Source organism: Hyperolius riggenbachi, chromosome 2 (assembly GCF_040937935.1).
Source record: "Hyperolius riggenbachi isolate aHypRig1 chromosome 2, aHypRig1.pri, whole genome shotgun sequence".
Taxonomy (NCBI): domain Eukaryota; kingdom Metazoa; phylum Chordata; class Amphibia; order Anura; family Hyperoliidae; genus Hyperolius; species Hyperolius riggenbachi.
In genome coordinates, this window is record NC_090647.1 from 551,434,064 (window position 1) to 551,453,549 (window position 19,486).

Below are 19,486 nucleotides of genomic sequence, written 5' to 3' on the forward strand. Positions count from 1 at the left end.
CCATTCCCTGTACAACTCCCTGTTTGTACTTGGCGAAATAAATTATTCTAATTAAGTGACCATATGTGGTTACCCAAAATGCACCACCACTGAATATGCAAATTTTCTCCCCTGAAGCCAGGCTTGCATCTAGAACCGCTGGTGTGTATTAAGCTTATAGCTTTAAATTTTACAGAGCCATGTCGACCCCACATGCAGAGTAGACAACCCGAAACAGTTCTGGAGGCAAGCCTGGCTTCAGGAGCATAAAGAGATAATTTGCATATTCAGTAACGGTGCATTGTGGGTAACCACAGATGTTCACCTAAAGCTGAATTATCCCAAGTAACCTTCTGTTTTAAGAAGGCAAACCACACTAAGCATTGCTTTTTAGTAGGAGGGCTTTTCGGTCACTTTTAGTCCCCTATACTTTCCTAGTGGTTTTTGGTCACCCCAAGCTGCTTGGTTACTCTGTGTACATTTAATATGGCACAGTTATTTGAACCACTCAGCAATACTCGGAAATGTCCTGTAAGGAGGGGCCACCTTTATTGCTCCACATACTTTACAGTACTGAGTTACCCAAGATCGTCGTGGTTTTGGTACACTGTATTTGGACCTCCAATTAAAATATTGATGATACTTCTGGTCATCCTTGTCCAGACTCATAAGGTAGGAAGCCAGTTCTTGGGGTGATGAAAAATCATCAACATGAATAAATGAGTCTGGGACTATGAAACGTTCGTAGTTCTTGCGTGGTGGTCCCATAACGACTGGCACCGATCCTGAAAAAAATGAATTGCGCCAGAGCTTCTCCGTGATATAATCTTCATGGTTGTAATTCTCGAAAGCGAGGTAGAATTTATACTCAGATAGTGTTTTGTAGTGTTGTTCGTCTCTCGGTAGTGATGCATGGTTTTTCCCGTAGACATCAATTTGGATGTAGTTCTTCAGCTGTTCATAATATGCTATCCTTTTCATTTTTGAATTCCAGTTACTAGCTACCCAAGCCACAAGTTTTGTTTTACGGGGAACTGTAAAATTTTCTGATCCATTATGCTTTTCCAGCCATCCATAAGGGGTAAAAATATCGGAATCTGTCCTGTAGGACATGGTAAGGTTTATGACGTTGTCCATAATGGTCAAATTTTTCAGGTGGGTTGGAGGCTCAATGTTAAACCAGATCCAGTATTGGTTTACAGGCCGAGGCATTGGTGGTAACTCATTTATTGACTGGGACACGTCTCTGTGGTGAATAACAACAGCTTGTGCTAACGGATACATGGTACGGTTCACGGTAAAAAAACAGCCCGTTGAGTCCACTTCTGGTGGACATTGGTTAAGTGGAAATCTAGATCCTCTAGGCCAGGTCCAGAGAAGGATTATCAGTGGCTCAGTAGATGATGGTAAATCATGTTTTGGTGTGGAAGGGTGGCATGTCATTGCTGACTGATTTCTTGAAATTGTTATCACTTCATTGCTCTTTGTTTCAGGCATCCAGCCTTTACTATGAGAATTAAAGAATACATAGGTAACACCAACCTGGAAGATTAAAACTAGGAAAATATAAAACCATCGACTCCACCTAGCCAACTCTCCGATAGTGGCCATTGGCATGCGTTATCAGAAAAATTGGTTTTGGACCTTTGCAAACAGTTTGGTGTTTTCTCGCTTCAATTCCAGCCTGAGATAAACTATTGAAATAAATATGAGTTAATATTAGTAATGTAATATTTGATCGTAATAAAGCTATCTATTATAAAAACATGTTTTAAGGCAACTTCCGGTTACTTTTTATAAAAAAATGGAGTCCTCGTCACCCTATTTCAATTAGGAAAATGGAGGGTGGAGTGTACACTAACACTTATTTTTAAAATATAAGGTCAAAAGTTAGGGGGATAAATGAAACCTGAATGGTAAAAAAAAAAAAAAATACTAGAAGGAAGTTTCTGGATAACCCAGAAGCTTTCCCTGCCCCCTTACCTCCATCAATCTGGCACTGGGACCAGGGGCGTAACTAGAAATCCCTGGGCCCCCTGCAAAACTTTGGTCCCTCTTATCCCCCCCCCCCCCCCCTTGCTTTCTGCACAGGTAAACTGAGAAGCAATGTTATTCAATTGGCTAGTGCACACTTCAATGTGTTTTCCCCATGCAGATAAAAGCAGACAGCAGTGAAGCACTGCAGGCATCAGTTACATTAGCTTCTGTGATAAATGTGCATGTTTTCCCTCATACAGACACACATAATGGGCTTGATTCACTAAACCGTGATAACTCAAATATCACACCTTATCAAGGATATCACACCTTATCAAAGTTAACACGCCTTATCAGCGTAGCATAGCAAGCGCTACAAACTTATGCCTGCTAATTGCCAATGGCACTCGTCCTGCCCTGAGCCCCTGCGTCTTCGTAACGCTCGCTATGCTACTCTGATAAGGCGTGTTAACTTTGATAAGGTGTGATATCCTTGATAAGGTGTGATATTTGAGTTATCACGGTTTAGTGAATCAAGCCCAGTCATGGTGTGCAGAAAACACATACAGAAAAACACACATAGACAACTGACAGGCAAGTGTGCTCCCAGCCTCAGCTTATTACACTTACTCTGTCCATCTCTGATGGAGCAGAACTGGCTATGCAGACTTCTCCAGCATCACTACAGTACGCATCACTTGGGAAGAGGTAGAGAGGTTGGGGGCAGGGATCTTTACACAAGACACTGCTGAACACGGAATAGAGATTGTCTACAAATCTTTGTCTACAAAACTTTCCATGATTCCTTATCAGAATAGAAAATCTTCATTGTCATTGTAACAACCAAAATTGTACAACGAAATTCTTAAGTGCAATTTTCCAGCAAAAGCAAAGACAGCATAACATTCCATTCTTACATACATTGCATTGCACACAACCCTTATCAACAGGGCCACTTAGCAGCATTTAACATAGAAATGGCTGAAGGATAAAAACTGTTCTTTAGTCTATTTGTCTTCGTTTTTATAAGTCTAAAACGTTTTCCAGAAGGGAGATGTTCAAATAACACATGTCCTGGATGTGAGGCGTCGCTTAAAATTTTCTTAACATTCCTGAAACAATAAGTATATAATTCTTCTAATGAAAGGAGAGGACAGCCAACTATCCTCTGGGCAACCTTAATTACCCTATGAAGCTGCTTTTTCTGTGCTACTGTGCAGCTTGAAAACCACGCACAGAGACAGCAGACTAGCACACTCTCCACTGTACTGCGGTAACACCACGCACAGAGACAGCAGACTAGCACACTCTCCACTGTACTGCGGTAACACCGCGCACAGAGACAGCAGACTAGGACACTCTCCACTGTACTGCGGTAACACCGCGCACAGAGACAGCAGACTAGGACACTCTCCACTGTACTGCGGTAACACCGCGCACAGAGACAGTAGACTAGGACACTCTCCACTGTACTGCGGTAACACCGCGCACAGAGACAGCAGACTAGGACACTCTCCACTGTACTGCGGTAACACCGCGCACAGAGACAGTAGACTAGGACACTCTCCACTGTACTGCAGTAACACCGCGCACAGAGACAGTAGACTAGGACACTCTCCACTGTACTGCAGTAACACCGCGCATAGAGACAGTAGACTAGGACACTCTCCACTGTACTGCGGTAAAAAGACACCAACAATTTCTCAGGAATATTATTCTTTCTAAGCACCCTCAAAAAATATAGCCTCTTCTGTGCCTTTTTCACTACTTCAGCAATATGTGACCCCCAAGTCAGGTCCTCTTTAATAGTAACTCCTAAAAACCGAAAGTCTGTAACCGTTTCTACAATATTTCCATTTATAATAAGTGGCTGAATGTCATCTGCCTTCTTCCTAAAATCCACTATAAGCTCCTTGGTTTTAGCTACATTTATGAGCAGATTATTGTCTCTACACCACATTTCCAGCCTTTCTACCTCATCCCTATAGGCAGACTCATCCCCCCCTGATATGAGCCCCACCACTGTAGTGTCATCAGCAAACTTAACGATGGTGTTACTATGGTGGGCAGGAACACAATCATGAGTGTAGAGGGTATAGAGCAGGGGGCTCAGCACACAGCCCTGAGGAGAGCCAGTGCTGAGACTGATAGATGAAGAGAAATTTGTACCCAATCTAACCCTCTGAGGACGATCGCTCAAAAAGTTCTTAATACAGAGGCAAGTTGAGTATGGAAGCCCTATGTCTGACAATTTGGTCACCAGTCTATGGGGTATAATAGTATTAAAAGCAGAACTAAAATCAATAAAAAGCAATCGTGCATAACTCCCTCGCTGCTCTAAATGGGACAGTACAACAGTAGCTGAGCAGATGCAGTCATTAGAACACTTGTGCAGAGAGCAGAAAGCTTAATGGTTTGCATGCAAAGTATATTATACTGTCTATAATAAGTAAGTGTCTAGTATAATATACTTTGCATGCAAACCATATTGGAAGCTAAAGTTCCTCCTAGTTTAATAAATGTTAGCACTTGTCTTGGATGCAGGGCATGCATTATTCAGTCTGACAGAGGCGGTGTATGCCTGTGCGATTAACCATTCAATTGCAACATGTGTTTAGGGATGCACAGCCTTTCCCCCCACCTTTTCTTAACTTTGTAATTATGTAATTATCAGGTTAGCTGCTCCCAGAACCTCCTCCTGAGTTTTCCGTTTGCATGATAAGTAGTAGTACATTTGCATATGATTTGCATCTGAATTGAATGCGAAGTGTGCAGAAAATCTATTTAGGTGCTGCACACTGAGTTGGTGGTCATTTCGGATGCAGCCTTAGTGGTATGCGCTGGCGTTCTCCTCGCAATACCTAACACTAGTCTAACATTAAAAACATAATTTTTCCCTGTGCTGCTGATCATAAATGGTATACAGATTTCATCAAGCAAGCAGACAAGTGACAGCGCTCAAGGCTGCACCTGAAATGAAAACCAACAGAGGCATGCAGAGCCCCTCTGGGGCTAAATACTGTACATGCATTAAATGCAAAACGGATGCAATTATGTACTAATTCTAATCTAAAAGATTTTGAATACAGATTGAAGCAATGAATGCAGCTAGCCACAGGTATACTTAAGTTCAATTTGTACAGCGGGAGGCATGGCAGCGCTTTCATACAGAGGCTGTACTTGAATGATTTATCTGCATGGATGTGCAGAGCTCCAGAAACTGGACAACATTGCACAACTAGCACTCAAACTGGTATAACAAAGGAGGGTGTTAGCTTCAGTAAATAATTTGTGATCAGATTATTCCCTATTGGACTTCCCCATTTGTCTGCCTGCTTGATGAAATGTGGCCGGCCAAAGTCCGAAAGGAGTCCATTCTTTTTATATGGGCCACATCAGCAGGTCACTTCGTGTTATCGGCTGGCCAGATCCTGAAGTAGCCAGACTTAAAGAGACACTGAAGCGAAAAAAAAAATATGATATAGTGAATTGGTTGTGTACTATGAATAATTACTAGAAGATTAGCAGCAAAGAAAATATTCATATATTTTTATTTTCAGGTATATAGTGTTTTTTCTAACATTGCATCATTCTATAATATGTGCAGATTACACAACATTCAGCATTCAAAATGAGTCTTTCAGAGCAGTCTGTGCACTAATGACCTCTCCTCTAGCAGAGAAAACGAAAACAGTTGAGATAATAAAAGTCAGATAACAGCCCTCTCCAGGACTAAACTTAGTGGGAGAGTTAATGGCTTGTTTGCATAGAGATAACAACTGGAGTTTCTTAACTCTTCCTGTACTGGAAACAATTAGACTGATGTATCTGATCTTAATGTTTTATTTCTTAGCTGTACTACACATACAAATCATAATATCATCATTTTTTTTTCGCTTCAGTGTCTCTTTAAAGTTCTTGCCATTACATACACATAGTATAGCATGTACTTTAAAAAACTGCCTTGATTTCACCTTGAATAGAGCTGGATTTCTGGAAATTCAGCCTGGGTGGCAGGCTCAGGCCTGACTAGGGGGGAGCAGCTCCTGTGACTGCATGGGGCCCAGAGGTGTGGAGGGGCCCCAACTACTAACTGTCCTTTCTCTGATACTTAAATCCGATGTTTTGGGAGTGAAGATCCCGATGGCCACACCCGTTTTATGAGTCTTGTAAGATGGGCCCCCAGGCCGTGAGGGCAAAGGACGAGGTGTGGACGTTAAGGGGCCCCATGCAAGTTTTGCTGGGGGGCCCCATGATTTCTAGTTACGCCCCTGGTGGTGGGTGATGGTGGATGAGGGGCTGCTATGTATGGAAAAATGAGAACTGCTGCACAAGGGATCTGTGGAATGAGAGGGGGCTGCTGTCCATAGATGTTACACATGGAACAGGGGGCTGCCCATAGAATAGGAAGGGAGCTGCTGTAGATGGATGTTACACATGGAGGAGTGGGATGTACATGGAATGGGAGGAGCAGCTGTATATGGATGTTACACATAGAAGAATGGGCTGCACGTGGAATGATAAGGGGCTGCTGTACATGGATGTTACACATGGAAGAGGGGGCTGCACATGGAATGGGAGGGCAGCTGCTGTAGATGGAATTTGCACATGGAGCAGGGTGCTGCACGTGGAATGGGAGGGGTGTGTGTTGCTGTACATGGATGTTACACATGGAGGAGGGGGCTGCACATGGAATGGGAGGCAGGCTGCTGTACATGCATGATACACATGGAAGATGGGGCTGCACGTGGAATGGTAAGGGGCTGCTGCACATGGATGTTACACATGGAAGAGGGGGCTGCACATGGAATAGGAGGGGGCTGCTGTACATGGATGATACACATGGAAGATGGGGCTGCACATAGAATGGGAGGCAGGCTGCTGTACATGGATGTTACACATGGAAGAGGGGGATGCACATGGAATGAGAAGGGCTGCTGCACATGGATGATACACATGGAACAGTGTGCTGAACGTGGAATGGGAGGGGGGTTGCTGTCCATGGATGTTTCACATTGGAGGAGGGGGCTGCTCATGGAATGAGAAGGGGCTGCTGTACATGGATGTTACACATGTAGGAGAGGCTGCACATGGAATGGGAGGGGGCTGCTGTACATGGATGTCACACATGGAAGAGGGGTCTGCATGTGGAAATGGAGGGTGCTGCTGTACATGGGTGATACACAGGGAAAAGGGGGCTGCACATGGAATGGGAGGGCAGCTGCTGCACCTTGAAGAGATCTCACAGGAAAGTTGTCCCAAAGGCTTAAAAAATATAAATCCAGCCTTGAGACCTTCAAGTTTAATATTAATGTGGATGTTTATAGCATCAGAGTACAATGTTCAGCAATGCTTCTATATAACTGACAATTATCAACTATAACGATAATAAAATGTTTTTACCTAGGTTTATAACGTCTATAAAGCACAACCAGTTAAAACATACAGTTGGCAACTCTGTGTTAAAAACAGTCATTCTGAGCGAGCAAATCTTGCAGCTCATCCACTGTCTTCTATTAAAAGTACAGTAATGTGAATATATGCAAATATAATATGCAGTGTGGCTCCTCCCTCTGAAAGCCTCCCGTGCCCTCCAGTAGGAGGAGTGGGGCAACACAAACTTCTCTGCTGATAGTCCTACATCCCCTCCATTCCAAGAGCTCCCCCACAATTGCTGGAGGGAATGTGGACTCTGCCTGGTGGTGGGTTGTTTACTTATAGGAGAAAGGGTTTATGATGCTTTACAATCACCCTAAGATCATAAAGATTAGCTAATCCCCTCCTTCCAACCTCTGATCCTCTTAAAGCAGACCTGAATTGAAAATAAACTGATGAGATTATTCATTGCAGGGGTTCCCACACTTTTTTGGCTTGTGAGCTACTTTGAAATTTGGCGCAACTAAAATATCTACCAGTATAGGTAGCTAAGTATAGGAGCCCAGTATAGGTAGCTAAGTATAGGTGTCCAGTACAGGTAGCTAAGTATTGGTGCCTCCAGTATAGGTAGCTAAGTATAGGTGTCCAGTACAGGTAGTTAAGTATAGGTGCCCAGTATAGGTAGCTAAGTATAGGTGTCCAGTACAGGTAGCTAAGTATAGGTGCCCAGTATAGGTAGCTAAGTATAGGTGTCCAGTACAGGTAGCTAAGTATAGGAGACAAGTACAGTTAGCTAAGTATAGGTGCCCAGTACAGGTAGCTAAGTATTGGTGCCTCCAGTATAGGTAGCTAAGTATAGGTGCCCAGTATAGGTAGCTAAGTATAGGTGTCCAGTACAGGTAGCTAAGTATAGGTGCCCAGTACAGGTAGCTAAGTATTGGTGCCTCCAGTACAGGTAGCTATGTATAGGTGCCCAGTATAGGTGGCTAAGTATAGGTGCCAAGTACAGGTAGCTAAGTATAGGTGCCCAGTAAAGGTAGCTAAGTATAGGTGCCCAGTACAGGTAGCTAAGTATTGGTGCCTCCAGTATAGGTAGCTAAGTATAGGTTCCCAGTACAGGTAGCTAAGTATTGGTGCCTCCAGTATAGGTAGCTAAGTATAGGTACTTAGCTACCTATACTGGGCACCTATGCCTAGCTAGGCATAGGTGCCCAGTATAGGTAGCTAAGTACAGGAACCCAGTACAGGTAACTAATTATAAGTGCCCAGAACAGGTAACTAAGTATAGGTGCTCAGTACAGGTGTCCAGTAAAGGTAGCTAAGTATAGGTGCCCAGTAGAGGTAGCTAAGTATAGGTGCCCAGTAGAGGTAGCTAAGTATAGGAGCCCAGTACAGGTAGCTAAGAAGAGGTGCCCAGTATAAGAAGCTAAGTATAGGTGCCCAGTACAGGTAGCTAAGTACAGGTGCCCAGTATAGGTAGCTAAGTATAGGTGCCCAGTACAGGTAGCTAAGTACAGGTGCCCAGTAGAGGTAGCTAAGTAAAGGAGCCAAGTACAGTTAGCTAAGTATAAGTGCCCAGTACAGGTAGTTAAGTATAGGTGCCCAGTACAGGTAGCTAAGAAGAGGTGCCCAGTATAGGAAGCTAAGTATAGGTGCCCAGTACAGGTAGCTAAGTACAGGTGCCCAGTAAAGGTAGCTAAGTATAGGTGCACAGTATAGGTCACTAAGTATAGGTGCCCAGTACAGGTAGCTAAGTATAGGTGCCCAGCACAGGTAGCTAAGTATAGGTGCACAGTATAGGTCACTAAGTATAGGTGACCAGTACAGGTAGCTAAGTACAGGTGCCCAGTAAAGGTAGCTAAGTATAGGTGCACAGTATAGGTCACTAAGTATAGGTGCCCAGTACAGGTAGCTAAGTATAGGTGCCCAGCACAGGTAGCTAAGTATAGGTGCACAGTATAGGTCACTAAGTATAGGTGACCAGTACAGGTAGCTAAGTACAGGTGCCCAGTAAAGGTAGCTAAGTATAGGTGCCCAGTACAGGTAGCTAAGTACAGGTGCCCAGTAAAGGTAGCTAAGTATAGGTGCCCAGTATAGGTCACTAAGTATAGGTGCCCAGTACAGGTAGCTAAGTATAGGTGCCCAGCACAGGTAGCTAAGTATAGGTGCACAGTATAGGTCACTAAGTATAGGTGACCAGTACAGGTAGCTAAGTATAGGTGCCCAGTAAAGGTAGCTAAGTATAGGTGCCCAGTATAGGTGGCTAAGTATAGGTGCCTGAAAAGTAAAAAGAAGTCAAACCCCTTTTATCTGTCTGAAAAAAAGACTGCTGCTGTTGAGAATGCAGTCTTACAAAGCCCTGAAAATAAAAATATGAGGCACTTTGTTATTTGTTACTAAAGTTCTATTTACCATTAGTAGTATACAATTAATTATCTCATAAGTGTATTTTCGCTTCAGATTTGCTCTAAACATGGCTGCTACAGCTACGTTGCTTTGTGTTGTGCTGTGGGATTTCTTTGCTTGTACTCTGTTAGGCCTCGTTCACATTGTGTTCCGATCGTGTTGGCCGTTTTTTGGCACTTTTTTTGCGATTTCCGGTGATTTTTGTGCTCTTCACTTTTTGTAAAAGCGCTTTTGTAAGCGCTTTTGCAGAGCGATCGCGTTTTTTCACTTCCTGACGTCAGTGAACTCTTTGAACTCTTTGAACCAGAAAAGAATAAATACAATGGCCTCAATTCTGGTAGCTATTGTGAGGTAAATATTTTTTTGTAGGTAAAGGCAATTCTGAAAGATTTTTCTCCATTTCCAAACACTTTGAAACTTTAACGTTAATAGCAAAGCCCCATACATGCTACAATTACCAAAATTGCATTATTATAATTACATTATAAAGTGGCTACTGGCTACAATGTAAAAAAAAAATTCAAAAAGAACTTTTACAGTGGTGTGAAAAACTATTTGCCCCCTTCCTGATTTCTTATTCTTTTGCATGTTTGTCACACTTAAATGTTTCTGCTCATCAAAAACCGTTAACTATTGGTCAAAGATAACATAATTGAACACAAAATGCAGTTTTAAATGATGGTTTTTATTATTTAGGGAGAAAAAAAAACTCAAAACCTACATGGCCCTGTGTGAAAAAGTGATTGCCCCCCCTTGTTAAAAAATATCCTAACTGTGGTTTATTACACCGGAGTTCAATTTCTGTAGTCACCCCCAGGCCTGATTACGGCCACACCTGTTTCAATCAATAAATCACTTAAATAGGAGCTATCTGACACAGAGAAGTAGACCAAAAGCACCTCAAAAGCTAGACATCATGCAAAGATCCAAAGAAATTCAGGAACAAATGAGAACAAAAGTACTGTAATTGAGATCTATCAGTCTGGTAAAGGTTATAAAGCCATTTCTAAAGCTTTGGGACTCCAGCGAACCACAGTGAGAGCCATTATCCACAAATGGCAAAAACATGGAACAGTGATGAACCTTCCCAGGAGTGGCCCACTGACCAAAATTACCCCAAGACCACAGAGAAAACTCATCCGAGAGGCCACAAAAGACCCCAGGACAACATCTAAAGAACTGCAGGCCTCACTTGCCTCAATTAAGGTCAGTGTTCACGACTCCACCATAAGAAAGAGACTGGGCAAAAATGGCCTGCATGGCAGATATCCAAGGTGCAAACCACTTTTAAGCAAAAAGAGCATCAAGGCTCGTCTCAATTTTGCTAAAAAACATCTCAATGATTGCCAAGACTTTTGGGAAAATACCTTGTGGACCGACGAGACAAAAGTTGAACTTTTTGGAAGGTGCGTGTCCCGCTACATCTGGCGTAGAAGTAACACAGCATTTCAGCAAAAGAACATGATACCAACAGTAAAATGTGGTGGTGGTAGTGTGATGGTCTGGGGTTGTTTTGTTGCTTCAGGACCTGGAAGGCTTGCTGTGATAAATGGAACCATGAATTCTACTGTCTACCAAAAAATCCTGAAGGAGAATGTCCGGCCATCTGTTCGTCAACTCAAGCTGAAGCGATCTTAGGTGCTGCAGCAGCACAATGACCCAAAACACACCAGCAAATCCACCTCTGAATGGCTGAAGAAAAACAAAATGAAGACTTTGGAGTGGCCTAGTCAAAGTCCTGACCTGAATCCTATTGAGATGTTGTGGCATTACCTTAAAAAGGCGGTTCATGCTAGAAAACCCTCAAATAAAGCTAAATTACAACAATTCTGCAAAGATGAGTGGGCTAAAATTCCTCCAGAGAGCTGTAAAAGAGTCGTTGCAAGTTATCGCAAACGCTTGGTTGCAGTTATTGCTGCTAAGGGTGGCCCAACCAGTTATTAGGTTCAGGGGGCAATTTCTTTTTCACACAGGGCCATGTAGGTTTTGAGTTTTTTTTGGTAACAGTAAATTCGGGCGCCTGAGGCTAGTGGACAAATCGGGCGCCGCCATTCACTCCTATAATAAATATCGTTTAATGGGCGCCCGATAGGAAAAAAGGGCGCCGGAGAAAAATAACGTTTTAAAAGCGGCGCCCGGAGACTTAATGTTTTATTACTGCTTCTCATGATTACACATTATTTAATGATTTATACATTTTTAAATATTATTTTTAAACGAAAAACAGTACAATATTTTTTTTCAAACATTATTTTTAAACGAAAAACAGTACATTTTTTTTTTATTTTTTTTTTTTACATTATTTTTAAACGAAAAAACCAACAGGGGGGTCTTAGGTTTAGGCACCAACAGGGGGGTCTTAGGTTTAGGCACCAAACGGGGGGTCTTAGGTTTAGGCACCAACAGGGGGGTCTAGGGGTTAGGGGTAGGTACAGGGAGGGTTACTTAGTAATTTTTTTTTTAAACGTTATTATACGTTTCACTATTTAAACGAAAGATTATCGTTATTACAATTGCCGATTTAATGCACATTATTTAATGATTTATAACTTTATAAAACATTAATTTTAAACGAAATACAGTACAATACATTTTTAAACGTTATCCATGCTTATCGTTAAAAACCCGGCGCCCTTTTTTCCCAGCGCCCCTTTTTAACGTACGCGTTTTTTTTTCTCACTAAATAATAAAAACCATCATTTAAAACTGCATTTTGTGTTTAATTATGTTATCTTTGACTAATAGTTAACGGTTTTTGATGAGTAGAAACATTTAAGTGTGACAAACATGCAAAAGAATAAGAAATCAGGAAGGGGGCAAATAGTTTTTCACACCACTGTAGTTTTTGAGAAAATCCTATTTAAAGTTTCAAGTGAAAAAATTATTCGTAGGTAAAAACCCGCAACACTATGTAGAATCATGTATACATTTAACATTGAAAAGTTATTTGAACCACTTTGCAATACTTGGGAAGGTCCTGTAGGGAGGGGCCACCTTTAGTGCTCCACATACTTTACAGTACTCAGTTACCCAAGTTCGTCGTGGTTTTGGTATGATGTACTTGGATCTCCAATTAAAATATTGACGATACTTTTGGTCATCCTTGTCCAGACTCAGAAGGTAGAAACCTAGTTCTTGGGGTGATAAAAAGTCATCAACGTGGATAAAAGAGTCTGGAGGTATGAAACGTTCGTAGTTCTTACGTGGTGGTCCCATGACGACTGGCACCGATCCTACAAAAAATGAATTGTACCACAGTTTCTCTGTGATATAATCTTCATGACTGTAATTCTCAAAAGCGAGGTAGAATTTATACTCAGACAGGGTTTTGTGGTGTTTGTCTCTTGGTAATGGTATGTGGTTTTTCCCATAGACATCAATTTGGATGTAGTTCTTCAGCTGTTCATAATATGTTATCCTTCTTAACTTTGAATTCCAGTTACTAGCTACCCAAGCCACAAGTTTTGTTTTACGCTGAACTGTAAAATGATCTGCTCCATTATGCTTTTCCAGCCACCCATAAGGGGTAAAAATATCGGAGTCTGTCCTGTAGGACATGGTAAGGTTTATTAAATTGTCCATAATAGTCAAATTTTTCAGGTGGGATGGAGGCTCAAGGCTAAACCAGATCCAGTATTGGTTTATGGGCCGAGGCATCGGTGGTAAGTCATTTATTGATTTGGACACATCTTTGTGATGAATAACAACAGCTTGTGCTAATGGATACATAGTACGGTTCATGGTAAAAAAGCAGCCTGTTGAGTCCACTGTTGGTGGACATTGGTTAAGTGGAAATGTATATCCTAAAGGCCAGGTCCAGAGAAGGATTATCAATGGCTCTGTAGATGGCGGTAACGGATCTGGTGTAGAAGGGTGGCATGTCGTTGCTGACTGATTTCTTGAGATTGTTATCACTTCATTGTTCTTTGTTTCAGACATCCAGTCTTTGCTATATAAATTAAAGAATACATAGGTGACACCAACCTGGAAGATTAAAACTAGGAAAATAAACAACCATCGGCTCCACCTAGCCAACTCTCCAGTAGTGCCCATTCAAGTGAATATTGGAAATTTGCGTTTGGACCTCTGCAAACAGCTTGGTGTTTTCTCGCTTTAATTCCAGACCGGAATAAACTATTGAAATGAATATGAGTTGATATTAGTAACAAAATATTTGAACCTAGTAAAAATATGTATTTTGAAACAAATGAGCCACAAGGACCAGCATGTGACTTCTGAACCAACTTGATGAGATGGGGGTCATGAACTTAGGGTTCCTTGACCTCTGAGGGGTTTGATAAAACTTTTGGGTAAAAAATGTGGGGCTATCGTACATGTTCTTTTGACATTAGTTCATAGATTTGTTTATATTCATGTAACGATTGGTGTCAACATGCAGAGAGAATCTGATTATTGGTGAACTGCAGATTCACCAGTAATGCAGATATACACCAGATTATGAATGATCTGCAGAATCACTAATAATCCAGGTATGACTAACCTCTGGACACCTGAGTGATGTGAGTGTTTGGTGTAACAATAACACTTTGAGTGAGAACCACCAGAGGAACTGGAGGTAGGAAGATGAAGGGAATTCACCCTGGACTGTGGGTGAATCCCTATAAGCCCAATCAGTGGCGTAGCTAAAGAGTTGTGGGCCCCGATGCGAGTTTTACAATGGGGCCCCCCAGGCACTCTATACATAACAATTGATACGGCACACCAAAACCTGCCAATGGCAACTACAGTGTCAGAGGTGCAAGAAGGGGATGGGGAAGAGCTTGTTAATGTTTACCACTACTCAATGTATATATAGAAGTGATTATTATGAGCACAGGACCAATAGAGAACTAATACTGTAGTTGAGGGAGGGCCCTTCGGGGCCCCTTTGGCTCAAGGGCCCCGATGCGGTCGCTACCGCTGCACCCCCTATTGCTACGCCCCTGAGCCCAATGGCTCCCTAGGAGAGAGGCCTGGGCTAGGTTGCAGGAAGCTCTGCTGCTAAGTGAACCAACTTGCCCTACTGGATGAGAGATCCTGGCTCTCTACACCCAAGTGGCGGGCTAAAGTAATAAAGATACACAGTGCTAGTCTTGGGTGTGAGGAAAGTAGTTACAGCACCCTGGAACTAGCATACATGACATAACATAGAGACAGTTTCCTAAGCTTGGGTGTGAGGTCCGTAGTCACAACACCCTGGAACTAGTCTATAGCATAACATAGCATAAAGACAGTTTCCTAAGCTTGGGTGTGAGGTCCGTAGTCACAACACCCTGGAACTAGTCTATAGCATAACATAGCATAAAGACAGTTTCCTAAGCTTGAGTGTGAGGTCCGTAGTCACAACACCCTGGAACTAGTCTATAGCATAACATAGCATAAAGACAGTTTCCTAAGCTTGGGTGTGAGGTCCGTAGTCACAACACCCTGGAACTAGTCTATAGCATAACATAGCATTGAGACAGTTTCCTAAGCTTGGGTGTGAGGTCCGTAGTCACAACACCCCGGAACTGGTCTAAAGCATAACATACAATGCGAGAATAATGTAGCTCAGTGTGAATTCCCAGGTCCTCCTGGTTCTAACACACTGTGGGATCTGACTAAGGTCTGTGTGCTAACACATAAAGCATTTGCAATGGCAGACAACCAGCAACTGACAAGCAAGCAGAATATATAGTTGCAGGACTCATCTGCCCCGCCCGAGCCACTCAGCCAATGATGCGTCCAGCAGGAATCAGCTGATCGTCCTGATCAGCTGACACTTCCCCTGCTGGTATAAAGGTCCTGACTTCTGGCCCGCGCGCGCGTAGCTCTCCATCCATCTATGTGGACTAACAGACCCAGCCACTTTGGACGCGGGAACAGCCGCTTTGCTATTAGAACATGCGGCGGCTTTTCCGCGTTCTGCCACACTACCAGACGCGTGCCTATGCGTGCAAGCCGCCGCGTTGGACGTGGAAACAGCCGTTTTGTTGTTAGAACATGCGGCGGCTTTTCCGTGTTCTGCCACACTACCAGACGCGTGCCTACGCGTGCAAACCGCCGCGTTGGACGCGGAATCAGCCGCCTTGCTTTCAGCACACGTGGCGGCTTTTCCGCGTTTTCTCACAATTCAGTTCGATATGAGTTGACATCCAACCTATTATCTAAACAGTTCTCACGTGGAAGACAAAGGTATAAACTGAACTTGGACAGATGACAAAAACAGAAATCAAATTCAAAATTCAGTCTTTAAAACTATTTCAGTACCAGCAGTCTCTGACCCCTTAAGAAGCAAAGACCACTGGTACCAAAAACGGGGCTTACCGACGGCATGCCGCACAGACCCGTCACTCTTGCCATTCGCTCTTCCATCGCTGTAGGAAGCCGATTTCATTGTCTCTTGACCCTATGATCACTGTGAGCCAATGTGATGATCGGCGGTAGTGGTGAGTCTGTGCGGTGCTAATTTAAATCTACATCCTGGCAGGGATAACAGTTCCCAAACAGGGCATGGATTTAAATTAGTGCAGTCTGGAAGTGGTTAAAGAACTACTTTTGTGAAAAACTGTAAAAGTTAAAATACTTGTGTACACATGTTTACAGTATAATTCTGGATCTCTCTATAGAGAACCATAGAGGCTCGAGAAGAGATCTTATGCAGTTCAATGCTGTTGTTTTTGTTAAAAAGTGCTTCTTTTTTTGCTACATAACACTAGTGGAATCCAGAGACCCTAAGGGCCCTTTTCCACTGCAGTGCTGAATTGCAAAACGCTAGTGATTTTTAAATCGCTAGGTTTGCTATTTAACGTCGGTATAGATATTTTTCACAACTGCGATTCGATTTTTACCAAAGCGCGATCGCTTCATGGAGTGATTTTGAGAGCAATTTTACAATGCAAATGCATTGCGCAAAATCACAATCGCAAAAAAAAGAATAATGAATCGCTGGTGTTTGTGATTAGCAATTGCGATTGCTAGTGGAAAAAGGCCCTAAAGGTTGCCATACATTCACAGACTGCTATCCAATGTGCTGGAAAGATAGATCCCTCTCTGATCGGAATCTGATCAAAGAGGTTTCTATTCCTGGCACCAAAAAAATCTGTTGTGATGATCCGCTCAGCTGGCTGCACAGGCAGACAGCTGTTTGTCCATTCCTCTAGTCTGTGGGCTGCAGGTCTCTGGAACAGAGACCTGTCTTTCCATTGCAAGTTTCTGGTCTGTTCTCTTGCTGGGGAATTTGCATACATTTGTTATGCAAATCCCCTACCTGCCTTCTTTGATGACTGGCACTATAAGAGCTTTATGTTTCCCAGAAGGCTTTGCTGGTAATTTCCCTTCCATGGTCTGTTCCTGATGGACACTGCTGGAGTGTCAGCCATTGCTATCTAGTATAGTTAATTCCTGGGGGTTGCTTTAGGCTCCCCTTCTAGCCCAGTTAGGTTGTATTATCTGTTTGTTTGTTCTGTTGCCATTGTCCTGTCCCAACAGTGGTCGACAGGAAATGGTTCTGATCTCTGTTCTTGGAGTATAGCTGGTGCAGCGGTTGCTACCAGCTAGCTCTTCTGTTCTGTCTCCTGGGATCGCGCTAGCCACTTTTCGCTAGCGCTGGGGATCCTTCTGTTCTGTCTCCTGGGATCGCGCTAGCTACTTTTCGCTAGCGCTGGGGATCCTTCTGTTCTGTCTTCTGGGATCGCGCTAGCCACTTTTCGCTAGTGCTGTGGATCCTTCTGTTCTGCTATTCTGTCTCCTGGGATCACGCTAGCCACTTTTCGCTAGTGCTGTGGATCCTATCTCTCGCTTGTCCCTGTTTTCGTGTGTCTGTCTTGTCTGCTACGCTTGCTGGAGGCTCGGTGAGGTAACCGTTAAGCAAGCGTTCGCGTCCTCTGTTTCATGTTTGTCTGTTAATGGTTAGTTAGGCGTGCTTGTCTCTATTGTGCTTATCACGTGGAGACCGCGCATAACCGCGTACACTGTTGTGAATGAGTGCGGTGTTCGCGGTTAGCTAGCGTTTGCTATTTTCCGTATCTCCTTATTGTATTATTTGCTGTGCCTTTGCTACCCTCGTGCCCTGTTTTGCCCAGTCTTGTGTCTCTGTCGGCAATCGCCATTCTTGCGATTGCATTCCCACTTCGTTTCCGCCGTTGTGTGTTCACCGTCGCTGGGTGGCGACTAGTTTGGTGGACACACATTGGTTCTGTACCTTTGCTCTGTTTCTTGTGGGCTATCCAGCCCTGCCTGATCGTACCTTGTCCTGGATCTGTACAATTCCCGTCTGGCATCTGTGGCTGTGCAGCGACTGTGTTCGCCTGCACTCCACAGCGCCATCTGCCGGAGGGAATTGCCCTCTGCGGGTGCATAGCACCTAGCCTGGGTGTCCTCAAATATACGCTTGTGGAGGAAATCTGCCGCGTCAGTGCACGTCTGGTGCGCTGACCGCGAATACGATTCCACAATCGTTACATCTGTTAAGAAAAATTAACTGCACTCATGGGCCAGATAAAAGGGAAATGTCACACTTCACCAACTGGAACTACTCCAGAAAAGTCCAACTCAAAGGAGAAGTGTTGATGACACCCGAAGTCAGGATCAGGCTCTTTGTTCCAACCAACACGTCACATATAAAGAGAAAAGAAAAAGCACATACTGTAGCATAATCAACTCCAGTTAAGTTGCCAGTCACCACTCCAGTGCGACCATACACCTGTTTTCTGTTCTCTTTATATGTGACGTGCTGGTTGGAACAAAGAGCCTGATCCTGACTTCGGGTGTCATCAACACTTCTCCTTTGAGTTGGACTTTTCTGGAGTAGTTCCAATTGGTGACGTGTAACATTTCTCTTTTATCTGGCCCATGAGTGTGGTCAATTCTTCTTGAGTCTTGAGTGACTTTTTTGCATTACTGACAGTTTGCTTTGATACGCGCACCACATCTTCAAAATTTTTCCATTAGTGCATACCATTGTTTTGTGTGCCTCAGAGGCAGTTGTTGGGCCTCCCGCAGGTCTTCTCCAAAGTTAATACTGGTCCCCCGGAGGCCTCTTTCGCTGAAATCACCTGTCTGGCTGGCTCACTCCCTTCTGTGTCCATGCCCTCTAGCATTTGTTCTCTGTTACCCGGAAAAATGTTCTTACTTACATAACATGCCATTGGGTCATGGAGAACAGGCATGGAGACAGAGGAACAGGAGGGAGCACACCAGCTGGACTTTATTGCGAATACTGCAATAAAATAATTCTGCAATAAAACGAGGCCCCGGGGGCAGGGGCAACTACAAATCATATGCCCCCACCACAGCAAAACCCAGTGGTTTCTAGTTACACCCTTGGGTATAGTAAACTAAATATCCAGGGATTTGTTTGCTTTTAACCTATGAGATAATAAATAGCAGTCTGCACTTAGCATATGTGCTTGTGTTTTATGTCCAATGGGTGATGGTTACTGCCTTGCTTATCATTGGGATCCGGAGGTTACAACTAGACCTTTATCCTGTAACCTACAGCGAGTGACCTTAGATTGATTCCACATTGCAAAGGTAGCACCATATAATTGCAAAGGTAGCACCATATAATGCTGATTGTTCCTGTCTGGTAACTAAAGGTAGCCATACACTGGTCGATTTGCCATCAGATTCGACCAACAGACAGATCCCTATCTGATCAAATCTGATCAGAGAGGGATCGTATGGCTACCTTTACTGCAAACAGATTGTGAACCGATTTCAGCCTGAAACCGTTCACAATCTGTGGTGGTGGTGGTGCTGCCGCCGC

The 19,486-nt window shown here is 43.4% G+C and overlaps 2 protein-coding genes across 2 annotated transcripts; both read right to left on the reverse strand.

Annotated features, from left to right (window-relative positions):
- Positions 1-474: 474 nt before the first annotated feature.
- LOC137545288 (3-galactosyl-N-acetylglucosaminide 4-alpha-L-fucosyltransferase FUT3-like) lies at positions 475-1,422 on the reverse strand. The gene has a single exon (XM_068266402.1). The coding sequence runs from the start codon at positions 1,420-1,422 to the stop codon at positions 475-477; it is 948 nt and encodes a 315-aa protein (XP_068122503.1).
- An 11,259-nt stretch (positions 1,423-12,681) lies between these two features.
- Positions 12,682-13,677, reverse strand: LOC137545289 (3-galactosyl-N-acetylglucosaminide 4-alpha-L-fucosyltransferase FUT3-like). Its single transcript, XM_068266403.1, has one exon. It carries the CDS (start codon positions 13,675-13,677, stop codon positions 12,682-12,684), a length of 996 nt encoding a protein of 331 aa, XP_068122504.1.
- Between the last annotated feature and the right edge of the window lie 5,809 nt (positions 13,678-19,486).